At 42.9% G+C, this 14,072-nt stretch overlaps 1 protein-coding gene across 3 annotated transcripts in view; it reads left to right on the forward strand.

Moving 5' to 3' along the window:
• Positions 1 to 4,557: 4,557 nt before the first annotated feature.
• The window catches only part of Edc3 (enhancer of mRNA decapping 3), a 40,355-nt gene continuing 30,840 nt past the window's right edge, over positions 4,558 to 14,072 (forward strand). Inside the window, exons 1-2 of one of the 3 annotated variants that reach the window (XM_057766828.1) lie at positions 4,558 to 4,608; positions 8,782 to 8,963. In XM_057766828.1, the coding sequence (XP_057622811.1) occupies positions 8,800 to 8,963 (164 nt within the window). In that variant the 5' untranslated portion in view covers positions 4,558 to 4,608; positions 8,782 to 8,799. Of the gene's footprint in view, positions 4,698 to 8,781; positions 8,964 to 14,072 lie in introns of those variants that run through there. The other 2 variants (XM_057766827.1, XM_057766829.1) reach the window with 2 other exon arrangements.

A 14,072-nucleotide genomic window follows, 5' to 3' on the forward strand; every position in this document is an offset into this window, starting at 1 on the left:
ATAGAGAGGTGAAGGGACTGCTCTCAGGCAGTTATTAGTGGTGCTTGCCTCTCTAGCTTGTCACACATTGATAGAGTACATTCTCTTGAACTCTAAACACAAGTCTGCCTTCAGAAGCCCCTAACGCTGGTGGGAGGGTCTGATCCGCAAGCATATCATCTAATTCATGCTAACCAGGGGCTTTACCAGTCCTGCATAGGGAACGTGGATTCAAAGGTGGGGATAGTGTTGGTGGGAAGGGATACTGGGGTCTTTGGGAGGCATCTGAGCAGAGCCTTCCTTAAGGATGAGAAGCAGTCTCTTGAGGGGCTTGCATATCAATGCAAAAAGCCTAATCCCTCAGGAATCTCAGTGTGGCAGTGTCAGGCAGGGGTGTATGCCAGAGCTGCACAGTCAGAAGTTCCTCTGGCTGATGTGCTGAGAGGACATGCATATTGGGATATGATCCTTCCTAGTATCAGCCCCCTCAACTTCCTTCTTGAACAGCTTGTAGTGGCTAGCAGCTACCATTCATGCTTCCTGATTGGAGCAGACAGTTTCCACTCACCAAGAGTTTCAGGCCACCATAAGGAGCAAACCAAAGTCAGAGGACACAATGGTACCCAGTTACCATTCTTACAGCTTTCTTTTGAACAACAACAACAACAACAACAAAAACCTTTGGAGCTAGAAACGTAGCTCAGTTGGATAGTAGTCTAGCATGGCCAAAGTCAAGAGTTTCTGTAGTAGTACACACCTGTAATTCTAGTAAGCAGTGGCTAAAGACAGGATGATCAGAAGGTAAGCATCACTCTCAGCTACAGAAAGTTTGCAGCCAGCCCAGAATACATGAGATCCTGCTTAGAAACAACAAGCAAATTTGTATTCTATGCTGTAATGTAGAGGTGCCTATAAACAATCCAGAATAGGCAAATTAATATAGCCAGAAATTAGGTTAGTGATTATCAGGGAACACAGGGCAAAGGGAATTGGGAGGTGCAGAGTCTCTTCTAAAGATAGGAGTGATGATTGTATAACTTTATGAATATTGTAAAAAACAAAGTAGCAGCAAGCCAAGGAGGTCTAAAGAGATGGCTCAACAGTTAAGAATTCTTGTTGTTCCTCCAGAGGACCCAAGTTCCACTCCCAACACCCTTGTAGGGCAGCTCACAATTGCCTGGAACTCTAACACCAGGGGAAACTCCCTCCTAACATGTACATATACCTGCCCAATACCCACATACCTACAAAAAGTAAACCTTCATAAAACAACAACAACAACAATGGATTATGCATGTTAAAATGGTAGGAAAAATAGCATTCTAAAACTAAGGACTCTGGACAGCATATGTAAAACAATTTATGTAGCACACACCTTTAATTTCAGCACTTGGAAGGCTGAGGCAGGGGATCTCTGAGTTCGAGGCCAGCCTGGTCTATTGAGCGAGTTTCGGTTCAGACAGCACTAAACAGTGAAAACCTGTATTGAAAAATCAACCAACTAATCAACAAACAAATAAACAAAAAAGCTGAAAACAACTCGTGTAACTGTTCGCAGATGTTCGTAACCTTGGAGATGGTGATATTATTATTGCTCTCTTGAGATTATAGTATGATGAGGGATAAACAATTGAGTAATCGATAATGGTATTCAAATTAATCATCCCCTTTATCTTAAGGATCTAGGAGTTTAGAGTATAGTAAAAAGAAGAGACTGTTGTTACACAGAGGTTTAACCAATATGATACATCTCTATCTGCTTCTTTATTAACTTCCTAGATCTGTTTGTTTTCAGATACAGGGTCTCAATTTGTGGTCCAGACTGGCTCTAGCTCTTGATCTTCAAGTCTCACCCTCCTGAGCTGGGATGTGCAAACATGTACTATCCATCATGCCTGGCTAACATCCTAGATCTTAGAGGCCAGCTCACAGAAATGAGCATTCTAACTTCCTAATACCCAGATTGTGATCCAGGGCTTCTAGGGAAAACAACTGCCCACAAATCTGGGACAGAAGATGTAGTGAAAAAGACAATCCTGGAACACTTGGTCATGCCAGATGGTAGAGCTGCTACAAAAATTCCCGGAGTGGATTGAATCACTCTGGAACCAGCTTGAGCAGGTTTCAACTTCTTTTTTTTTTTTTTTTTTTTTTTTTTGGTTTTTCGAGACAGGGTTTCTCAGGTTTCAACTTCTTAAGATAGGACAGTTTGATTATTCATAATAATTTCTATTGGGTATGATGGCACATGCTTTTATTCTCAAAACTCAGGCAGGAAGGTTGCTTTGGGTTTGAATCTAGCTAGGGCTACATAGCAAGACACTGACTCAAAAAAATTTTCCCATAAATTAAAATCCTTCCAGTGTGTTTGAATCTATAAGCTCATAAAAATTTAATTTTTGAAGATTTATTTTATGTATACTGCATTTATGTCTGTGAACTGTGGTAGTTTAAAAGAAAATGACCCCCAATGAGAATGACACTATTCTTGGTCATCAACTTGACTATATCTAGAATGAACTATAATCCAGAAATGGAGGGCACACCTGTGATCTGGATCGTGAGGCAAGAAGACGACATGTCTTTGATGTGGATCTTGAGATTGGATGGCGCACTCCTTTAATCCAGATCTCGAGGCTGGAAGACACCTGGAATCTGGGCCACACCTTCTGCTGGAAGCCTATATAAGGAAAAGGGAAGAAAGAAGGGTTCATTCTTGGCCTGCTTGCTCGCACCTTGTTAGCGCATCCATTCCTTCACTGGCATAGGAGCCTGCTTCTTCAGGATTCCAGCATACACAGAAGACCAGGTGAGACACCCAGTCTGGTGGGACTGAGCAGCTATTAGATTCTTGGACTTTCCATTCACAGCTAGCCATTGTTGGACTGCAGCCTGTAAGTCATTCCAATAAATTACATATATATATATATATATATATATATATATATATATATATATATATGGAGAGAGAGAGAGAGAGAGATTCATTCCATAAGTTCTGTGAACCCTCACTAATACAGGAGGTATGGCCTTGGAGTGTGTATGGCCTTGTTGGAGGAAGTGTGTCACTGTGGGTTGGGTTTTGAGATTTGATATGTTCAAGCTACTCCCACTGTCACAGACCCCTTCCTGTTGCTTGTGGATCAAAGATGTAGAATTCTCAGCTCCTTATCCAGCACCATGTCTGCCTGCCTGTTGTTATGTCCCACCATAATGATAATGGATTGAACGTCTGAACTGTCAGCCAGCTCCATTAAATGTTTTCCTTTATGAGAATTGCTGTGGTCATGGTGTCTCTTCACAGGAACTGAAACTGTAAGACATGCACCATGAGTTTTATTGGTTCTCTCAAATGTCAGAAGAGGCTGTTAGATCCCATGGGAGTGGATTTACGGATGGTTGTGGAAGAGTTACACATGCTTTTAACTTCTGAGTAATCTCTCCAGCCCAAAAATTCTCTCTCCAATTGCTGGAATGAAACACCATGACCAAAAATCAACTTGGGGAGGAAAGGGTTATTTTGCTTACACTTTCACATCACTGTTCATTATTGAAGGATGTCGGGACAGAAACTCAAACAGGGCAGTGTAGTGATATTTTGTTTATTTCTTAACAAATAAAGCTTGCCTGAAGATTAGGTGCAGAGCTAAGCCACTAGAGGCCAGGGAATGGTGGCAAACCTTTCATCCCAGGACTCAGGAGACTGAGTCAGAGGGATCTCTGTTATTCCAAGACCACACTGGGGTTATGTGAGATTGAATCTGTCTAAAAAAGATACAGCTCATACAAAGGTGCTCCCAGCTCTTGGAATTCCACGCCTTTAATCCCAACACTAGGGAGATGGGAACAGGAGTGATATGGCTGGGCAGAGAGAGAAATATAAGGCAGGAAGAGACTGGAACTCGTTGAAGTCTGAGGTTTGGTGGAGACAGATGCAGTCTGAAGTTTGGTGGAGACAATTATAGTCTGAGGATCGCCCCTGAAGTTAGAGGGGGAAGTCTGAGGATAGGATCGCCCCCTTGGTCTGAGCACTGGTAAAGGTATATGGTCTCTAGTGGCTGGCCGAACTACTTCTCTGACTCTTCAACTTTCACCCCCTAATATCTAACTCTGGGTTTTTGTTCATTAAGACAATTAGAATTCGTGCTACAGGGCAGTATCCTGGAGGATCCCAGAGCTGATGTAAAAGCCATGCGAGGGTGTGCAGCTTACTGGCTTGCTCAATCTGCCGTCTTATTGAACCCAGGTCCACCAGCCCAGGGATGGCACCACCCATAATTGGCTAGGTCCTCACCCATCAATCACTAATTAAGAAAAATGCTTTACAGGTCTACGTAGAGCCGGATCTTACTCTTATGAAGACATTTTCTCAATTGAGGTTCCCTCCCTTTAGGTAGCTCTAGCTTGTGTCAAGTTGGCAAACTAACCAGCACATTTCCATACTTTCTTCTCTCGTTCGCTGGTTAGCTCCCTTCTCAGTTTGCACCCTTTCAAATTTCGTGGGAGTCCCACCCTCTGGGCTCCTAGCGCCAGCCTATTACGCTTCAACGGAAGTGACATCGCCCAGGTCGGCGAGGCACGGGGGCGTTTCCGGCGGCGGTGCTGGCGGCTGCTTCTGTGACTGTGGAGGTGGGCGTGAAGCCCCTTTGGTGGTGTTTTGGCGTCGTGGGATCCGCTTGGTGTGGTGTCCCGCGCAGGCTGGGGTAGACGGTGGGGAGGTGAGCCCGGGGGAGGCCGGGTGTTCGCGGTGCTCGTTGGTTGGCGCTTCCGGGGTGGTCAACTCAGTTTGCTTTTTAGGCTGCGGGCTTCCAGGCCTTGTAGACCTTTACATTGGCAGGCAGGAACTGGGGTGTGTGTGTCGCGGGCAAATGTTGGGGTGTGTTGGAGGAATAGTCACATTGGCAGGCAGGAACTGGGGTGTGTGTGTGTGTGTGTGTGTGTGTGTGTGTCGCGGTTAAGTGTTGGGGTGTGTTGGAGGAATAGTTCCAGGCCTTGTAGACCTTTACATTGGCAGGCAGGAACTGGGGTGTGTGTGTGTGTGTGTGTGTGTGTGTGTGTGTGTGTGTGTCGCGGGCAAGTGTTGGGGTGTGTTGGAGGAATAGTTCTTATTGGCTTCGTTAGTTGGTTTTCAGTCTCCCAAGTGCAGAGCTAAGAGGAGCCTCGATCTTTCCACAGTACAAGCGACTTTCCCTGAGCTATTAGTATCGCATTTGGAATCGTGAGGTGTGTGTAACCCAGGTTTTTGTTTTTGTTTTATGTATTGGACACAGGATTCCTAGTTGTTGATTTCTCTGAAGTAAAAGTGTTTGCAAAGAACGGCCCGTTTTGGAGACTCTGGCTGGTCTAGAACTCTGTATGCAGACCAAACTGGCCTGGAACTCGCAGAGACTCTCTTGCCTCTGCCTCCTGAGGGCCGGGCTGACTTGTTAACTACCAAGGATTCTTGGTTTGGGCGTTACCAAGACAGTCTCCCGTTTGGGTCCAGTTGCTTTAGCCTCTGGAGTACCGCGATTATAGGTGTACACCACTATGCCTGACTCTACCTGACAGTTTCTGATAACTTTGGCTCTGATTTTCTGTGTAATATGAACAAGAACACAAGTAAAAAGTTAGGTATTTAAGCAGGAACTCAGGATTGAAAATAATCCAGCTGTTCATTTTAGTAGTCTGGCTTAAATAATTGCGGTGTCCCTGAATAATACAGTCTGGACAGTGTGGTTAACGTTTGCTCCATGTTTCACAGATGTACTGGTGACGAATGACAGCCAGACCCACGTCAACTTCTGTGACGTTTGAAAGCAGCGTAAACTGATCTTTCATGGTGTCAGAATAGCTGCGCCTTTGTAGAGACCCAGTGGAGCCCCCTGTGATGTTTAGGTCATGGCTCAATGGGGGATTACTGTGCACATTTTTGGATGACCAGATGTCATGATGTATAACCGTAATCACAGTACCCAGGAAGCTGAGACTGGGGGATCTTGAGTTTGAGCCTGCTCTGGCTACATAGTGAGGCCCTGTCTTTGTTTCTTTGTTTTGGGTTTTTGTTTTATTTGGTTTACAACTAGATGGAAAAGTAGAAAATAAAAGGTCTCAAGATTTATCCTGTGCTAGGGATTTAACTCGGTGACAGAGCTTGTCTAGCAATAAGCGCAGGCTCTGGGCTTGATCTCCAGCAAAACACACACTACAGGTTAAAAAAAAAAAAAAGATAGCCCTAGGCAAGTGTAGTGCTTGGGAGACAGAGAGAGGCAGGTTGCTGAGTTCGAGGCCAGCCTGGTCAACAGAATTAGTTCCAAAACAGTCAGAGCCACATAGAGAAACTCTCTGCCCCTGCCAACCCCCTACCCCCCACCCCGAATCCTTTGCAGCTCCTATGGATCCTGCTTCAACTGTAGTGTTTTTGACGGAGGCCTTAGACTTGTAGTGATGGAACACACTTCCTCAGAGTAGTCACCACATGCAGAGTCCAGTGGGGGCAGTGATTACACTGTTTGAGGTATATTTAGTGTCTGCGTAATGAAAAAGTTTTGTTTTTGGCAGTATTGGGGTGTAGATCCAGAATTTCATCTACACATTCCTGGAAAGCATTCTCCCACTGAGCTTCGTGCCCAGCCCTAGGAAATTTGGGCTGGTTTATGTTGCTTCTTTTGAGACCTGGCTTCTCTGTGTAGCCCTGGAGGGCCTGGACCTTGCTCTCTGAATCAGGCTGGAATCAGACCGCAGACGTGGCGGCAGTCCTGTTTCTGCCTCAAGTGCTGGCATTAAAGACATGCACTACCACGCCCACGTGAACTTTTTTCTTTATAGAGAAAGCTGTTTGATGAGTTTTCAATAAAATATCAGTATATTTTATGGGAGATTTTCCAATAAAAATGGACAGTTACACACTAATACAGAGCCAGATTTTAAAAAAACCTGCACTTATCACTAAAAGCCACATTTTCAAAGTGTCAGCCTTTTGATTCAGTAGTTAGCACGGTATAAATTTGAATGTAAAAGATCAGGGCATTAAAGATACATGTTGACTGGAGAAGCAAAAGAAACTTGTTCATTTGGTTAAATTCTAGTTGTTGTTGTTGTTATTTTTCTTATGACAGCTTTTTATAATGCATCTATCTAATACCTAAGCAGATGCCGAAATAGGATTATGATGGAGTATAAGTGATAGGCAAGAAAATTTATGCCACTCTGATATAAAATAGGCAAAATCTGATCAGGAATAGAAAATAAGCCTAGAGTAAGTAAGTATCTTTTATATGTAGCAATTTATTTAATTAAAGTTTATTTTATTTTTATGTGTGTGAGTGTTTAACTGAATGTATTTCTGTGCATCATGTGTATGCAGTGCTTGAGGAGGCCAGTAGAGGGCATCAGGGCCCCTGAACCACAGTATATATATGCTGGGAATTGAACTGGGATCCTCTGGAAGAGCAGCCAGTGTTTTTAACTGCAGAGCCTTCTCTCTAACCTTTTTTTGTTCAGCTTTTTAATTTTTTAAGAGTTTTGATGGTGCTAAAAATTAAACCCAGAACTTTGTGCTTGCTAGGCAAATACTCCTCCACTGCTGGGCCACATCCCCAGCCTTCTCTTTTGAAAGATTCTGCACTATTATCTGCAATGCATGTACTAAAACAACAACATGGTCTTTGGGTTGCTTTTTTGTTTTTGTTTTTTGTTGTTGTGTTGGTTTTTTAAGGCAGTGTTTCTCTGTGTAACTCTGGCTGTACTGGAACTCAACTTTGTACACCAGGCTGGCCTTGAACTCAGATTCCCCCTGGCTCTGCCTCTAGAGTGCTGACATTAAAGGCCTATGCCACCACTGCCTGATGTCTACATGGTCTTTGTATACATATATCAGTATTGCTTATTAATCTGTATGTCCCTACTAAAAAAGGTTTTTGGTTTTTGAGGCAGAGTCTTACTTACTGTGTAGTCCTGGCTGACCTAGAACTCTCTGTATAGACCAGGCTGGGCTAAATCTGTCTCTGCTTCCCCTCCATACCTCCAGCACTAGAACTAAGGTCTTTTCAGCTGGGCATGGTGGTATATATCTTTAACTCCAGCATTCAGAGGCAGACAGATCTCTTTAAGTTTGAGGTCTATGTAACTTGTTTTAGGCCAGCAAGTTACATGGTAAGATGTGATGATACTTTGTTTGTACTTAAACAAATAAAGCTTGCCTGAAGATCAGAGTGTGGAGCTAGCCACACTAGTTAGCCATAGAGGCCAGGCAGTGGTGGTACACACCTTTAATTCCAGCACTCAGGAGGCAGAGGGATCTCTGTGAGTTCAAAGTCACCCTGGGCTACACAAGATTGAATCAGTCTAAAAGAGAAACAGAGCCAAGCGGTGGTGGCCTACGCTTTTAATCCCAGCACTAGGGAGATGGAGACAGGAAATGGATGGTATGGCTGGGAGTAGAAAGGACTATAAGGTGGAGGAAACAGGAGCTCAGGATTCAGTCTGAGGATTCATAGGGACAGAATCACCCCTTTGAGCTGAGGATTCTGTAGCGGTAAGAACTAGTGGCTGGTTGCTCTGCTTCTCTGATCTTTCAGCATTAGCCCCTATATCTGACTCCAGGTTTTTATTATTAAGATCAGTTAGAATTTGTGCAACAGTAAAATAAAAATAATATAGAGTGTGTGTAGTTATGCCTCACTTCTTACCAAAGTTGTTTTATTATTTATGCTTTATCACCTTAGGCAGAGCATCGTCAGTTAGCGCTAAGTGCAGAGCCTGCCGTACTTGCTGAGTTAAGTCTTTCTTCAAGGTGCACTGAATGCTTCCTTCTCTTCACAGTGACCCCACACCGGGAACATGGCTATGGACTGGCTAGGCAGTATTGTATCAATCAACTGTGGAGACAGCTTGGGTGTCTATCAAGGAAGAGTATCAGCAGTGGATCAGGTCGGCCAGACCATTTCTCTTACGCGGCCCTTCCACAATGGAGTAAAGTGTCTCGTACCAGAAGTCACCTTTCGGTAAGTGTGCTGCTTAGCACCCTTAAGAACCCAGCCTGGTGTCTGTGGTGCTGGGCTCGGGGTCTGATTGACATTGTTTTCTCAGCTGGGCTCTGTAGAGTTCATAGTTTTACAGGCCTTAGAGTACTGTTGCTATTCTCAGTGGAGACTTTACATTATAATACAATCTCGAGCTAACGCTTTAGTGTTCACCTGTTTCTAACCTCTGTTAGACATGGAATTTTATTTAAATTCAGCATCACTTTTCAAAATTTTTCTCAGTATTGTATTATATGTGCTTTTCTACATCAAAAGTCTCATCAGTTTTTTTCCCCCTTAGCATAAATGTGTTTGTCTTTGAGATATGTGTGATTTGTCTCCAGGAGCACATGATAGTTAATAACTAAAGGCCTTAGTTATGGGGAGTTCTTTTCTTAATATTTGCCAATAGAGCTCACTCACTTGTCTCTTGATGCTCTCATCTCCATCACTTTGAGAGTCAGCCTCCTGTATGTATATTCCCAAAATGAGGCTGTCAGGTGTGAGTGCCCTTATTTCCCTGAACAATTCCTTCATATTTGAGTACCTGTATTTTTCTTTTTTCTTTTAATTTTTTAGATTATTTTTAATTACACAAGTACATGTGTGTCTCAGGGTACATGTGTGTCTTGGGGTACGTACCGTTGAGTTACTTGCAGAGCCAGAAGAGGGTCAGATGCCTTGGAGCTAGAGTTATAGGCCAGTGTGGCTGCTGAGAACTGAACTTGAATCCTCTGCAAGAGCAGCAAGTGAGCACTCAGGAGGCAGAGGCAGGCGAATCTCTGTGAGTTCGAGGCCAGCTTGGTCTACAAAAGCGAGTTCCAGGACAGGCAGAGCTGCACAGAGAAACTCTGTCTTGAAAAAATAAAAGCAAAACAAAAAATAGCAAGTGCTCTTTTGGTTTTTTGTTTGTTTTGTAAGACAGGATTTCTCTGTGTAGCCCTGGTTGTCCTGGATCTATAATCTCTCTGCCTTTGCCTCACTGAGTGCTGGGGTTAAAGGTGTGCACCACCACTGCCAGGCACAGCAAGTGCTCTTAACTATTAACCTAGGGCATCTCTCTAGCCCTAGGTATTCCGCCTGCTCTTAACTACTTATCTTTGTGGTCTCTGGAAGTAGCCCTGTGTTTGGGCTGGCCCCTTCATTTGTGCTTGAGATGCACTCTGCCTCCTTCGAGACCTTATTTCATCTTCTCTGTGTCTTCGGCATCAACTTTGGTTGTACTGTCTCTTGTATTCTACCGTTTGACCTCCCTCATGTGAGGCACCCCACCCGCCATTTCCCACTAGCTAAAGACAGTGCCCTATCCTTCTCTTCCCTTTATGGCCATACTCTTGTTTCGATGAAAATGATTTGTCTTTACTCAGTTTTGCAGCTTTATTTTTCAGTCCCTTGTTTGTGTTTTTCTATCATCATCCTGGATTATCTCTTGCCAAGCTACAGATGATGTAATGTCAAATTCAGAAGCCCTCTTCTCTTGGTTTCTTCAGCTTGCCTTTAAGATTTTTTTTCTTGTCAGATTCAAAGATTGGTTTATTCTGGATTCTGTATTTTTTCCCCCTCAATATCAGATCAGAGCTTCTAATTTTTTTCTAGTTAAAACACTCTTTTTTTCTCAGACTCTTGAGACAGAGTCTCACTATACAGCCCAGGCTGGCCTGGAACTCACAGAGTTCTGGTGGCCTCTACCTCCCCAGCACTGGGATTTAAAGAATGAGTCACCATGTCTGGTTCTTAGACATTTTAAAGTAACTGTAGCATGTAGCCATAGAAAGTAGGTATACAAACAAAACATCTGCTGCTTTTCAGTCATAAAGATATTTATTTTAGGGCTGGAGAGATGGCTCAGTGGTTAAGAGCATTGCCTGCTCTTCCAAAGGTCCTGAGTTCAATTCCCAGCAACCACATGGTGGCTCACAACCATCTGTAATGAGATCTCGTGCCCTCTTCTGGCCTGCAGACATACACACAGACAGAATATTGTATACATAATAAATAAATAATTAAAATTAAAAAAAAGATATTTATTTTAAAATAATTTTTTGGTATTCTTATAATTTTACCACTTAGTAAATGTGAAGTGTATTTGGATACTAATGAGGTAGGTATGTGTTTTATTTTACATAGAGAATTAAAGCTTATATAAATATTTGATGCTGTAGTACACAAAATACTTTATTTTTTCACTTTAACTGGTGATATTGATGTTATAGTTGTCAGTGCTGGGAATGTTGATCCACAAATGTAGCATAACATGGAAATGTATTTAGGGACATTTGAGAAATTATGAAAATTCTGTCCTAAGGGGCTGGAGAGGTGGCTCAGAGGTTAAGAGCATTGCTTGCTCTTCCAAAGGTCCTGAGTTCAATTCCCAGCAACCACATGGTGGCTCACAACCATTTGTAATAGGGTCTGGTGCCGTCTTCTGGCCTGTAGGCATACACGCAGACAGAATGTTATATACATAATAAATAAATTAATTAATTAAAAAAAATTCTGTCCTAAGCCAAAATTCATTTTAACTTTCTTTAAAATATTTATGTGCCAGGTGGTGGTGGCACATTCCTTTAATCCCAGCACTTGGAAAGCAGAGGCGGGTGGATCTCTGTGAGCTCGAGGCCAGCCTGGTCTACAAAGTAAGTTCCAGGAGAGTCAGGATTGTTACATAGAGAAACCCTGTTTTGAAAAACGAAAGAAAAAGAAAAAAGAGAAAATTTTATGTATTTAACTGGCAGTGGTAGAGCATGCCTTTAATTCCAGTATTGGGGAGGCAGAGATAGGCAAATCTTTTGAGTTTAAGGCCAGCCTGGTCTACAGAACAAGTTCCAGGACAGCTAGGACTACACAGAGAAACCCTGTCTCAAAATCAAAACAAAATATTTAATTATTTTAATGTGTATATTGTGAACCCAAGTATATGCGTGTGCACTGTATGCATGTAGGAAGTCAGAAGAGACCTTGGATCCCCTGGAACTGGAGCTACAGATAGTTGTGAGCTGCCAGATTGGTGCTAGGAATAGAACCCAGGTCCTCTGCAGGAGCCAAAGGTGCTCTCAACTACTGAGCCATTTCTCCAGTTGTGTGTGTGTGTGTGTGTGTGTGTGTGTGTGTGTAGACAGGGTTTCTCTGTGTAGCACTGACTGTCCTGGAACTCAGATCTGCCTGCCTCTGCTTCCCAAGTGCTGGGATTAAAGGTGTGAGCCGTTTTCCGTTTTTAGATGAAACTTAAGTTACTTAAATTAGTAACTCAAGCAACAAACTTGTAACACTATACAATTTGGAGATTTGCTAATTTGATGTTTACATATTGAGAAATGATAGTATAACAATATTGAAAGACTTTGTATTCATAATAAGACTATTATGTTTCTATGAGGCCAATAATCTTTGTAGAGTAGAAACCTTACACTGTATAGTGTATAGTAGTCTCAGATTTGAGCTGCGGTGTTTGAGGCAGCAGTAGTGGGTTGGAGGGCATGACAGCATGCACAGTGCAGAGTATGCAGAAGCACACTGGATTTGTTAGATCTTTGATTTAGTTCTTTTCTGGTCATGGCATGTTCAGAAGTCTTTTACTATTGCCAATTTTTCCCAAACCCCAAGTTCACCTGTGTGGAGCCACAGCCCACAGATTAAGCTGAGTTCTAGGCACTCTTGTGTATTCTTTTATGTATTTTAGTAAAAACTCAGATCTTTGTTCTTTGAACTCATTGTCTGAGCTGTTGATACTTTGTGGCCTGGTCCTTCCCAATTGAATATTCTCTAGTATGTCCTCAAGGGAAGACTTACAAGCTGAACAGCTGCTTATTTGCAGGTTTCTTCTTCCAGAGGTCCACTGTTGGCGCCTGTCACCAAAGTTAGAAATGTAAAGACTGGGCTGGTGAAATGGCTCAGCAAGCCAAGTTCTTACCAACAAGCCTGACAGCCCAAGTTCAGTTCCCAGAATCACCTCCTTCAAAGTTATGTTCTGACTTCCACGTGCATACTGCGACACCCTCCTCCCACCCCATCTCTACCCTTCCCCATGCAATGAATAAGTACGTGAAGAATAATTTAGGATCTATTCATTTGAGTGTCTGGCAGTATTATGCATTGTATCCACATAGAAGAGGGCAGTGGGTCCCATGGAACTGGAGTTAGTGTGAGTCCTCTAGAAGAGTAGTCTCCTAACCTTGAATCATCTCTCCAGTCCAAGGGAAAAACATTTTTGTTGTTATTTTGTTTTGTTTTGAGAAAAGGGTCTCAAAAGTGTAGACTTGGCTGACCTTTAACTCACTATTGTTAGCATATTCCACATGTCCAGGCTCAAAAAAGAAAAAAGAAAATAAACCTTTTCCCCAAATATAAGCTTGAGAGGATACTTTTATTAGAGTTTGACAGAAAACCCTTATATCAGCAGCTACTTAGTGTGGGAAAAGCCACACTATTTGAGTTGCCAGTATTTATCCTCCATATGGTAGCAGACAGCCATATGACAGGAGAGGACTTTAGGAAAAGAATAAGGATTCTTTCTGACTTGTTTGAAACAAGTCTTTGTAGTCCTGACTATCTTTTAACTCTTTATGTAAATCACACTAACCTTAAAATTGAGCTCCTGCCTCTGCCTTCCAGATGGGAGGGTTCTAAGCAGGAGACTGGGTGCCCTGCTAGTTTCTCCCTCCCTGTTGCCATGGGAAAAGCCCATTGTGCTCATGATCTGGGCCCTGGTTATCACTTTATTTTCCTGATGGCCCCTGTCAGCATTCTGTCCTTATGTGATACCATAGGCAACATTAGCAGTTCTTCCTGTGGATGACGTCACATTTTCGTAGTCTCTGAACCTCTGGCTGAGATGTCTTTCTCCTTACTATTCTCTGCTTAATTCGCTTTTCCCTCCTCCCGTCTTGTACACCCTGACGTAGCTTAACTAGTCCGTATGCAGTGTGAATTCAGGTATTTTGTTTCTGGGCTCTCTGGTGCCCTGTGTTTATCTCTGTCCTAGTATCTGACACTTGATTGTTTACATGTGTCTTTTCCAGTACCCAGACTGAGTTGTTTATGAGTATGTACTGTGTCTCTGTATGTCCTGCTCCTAGCCCAGGGTTTACCACA

Source organism: Chionomys nivalis, chromosome 4 (genome assembly GCF_950005125.1).
Source record: "Chionomys nivalis chromosome 4, mChiNiv1.1, whole genome shotgun sequence".
NCBI lineage: Eukaryota > Metazoa > Chordata > Mammalia > Rodentia > Cricetidae > Chionomys > Chionomys nivalis.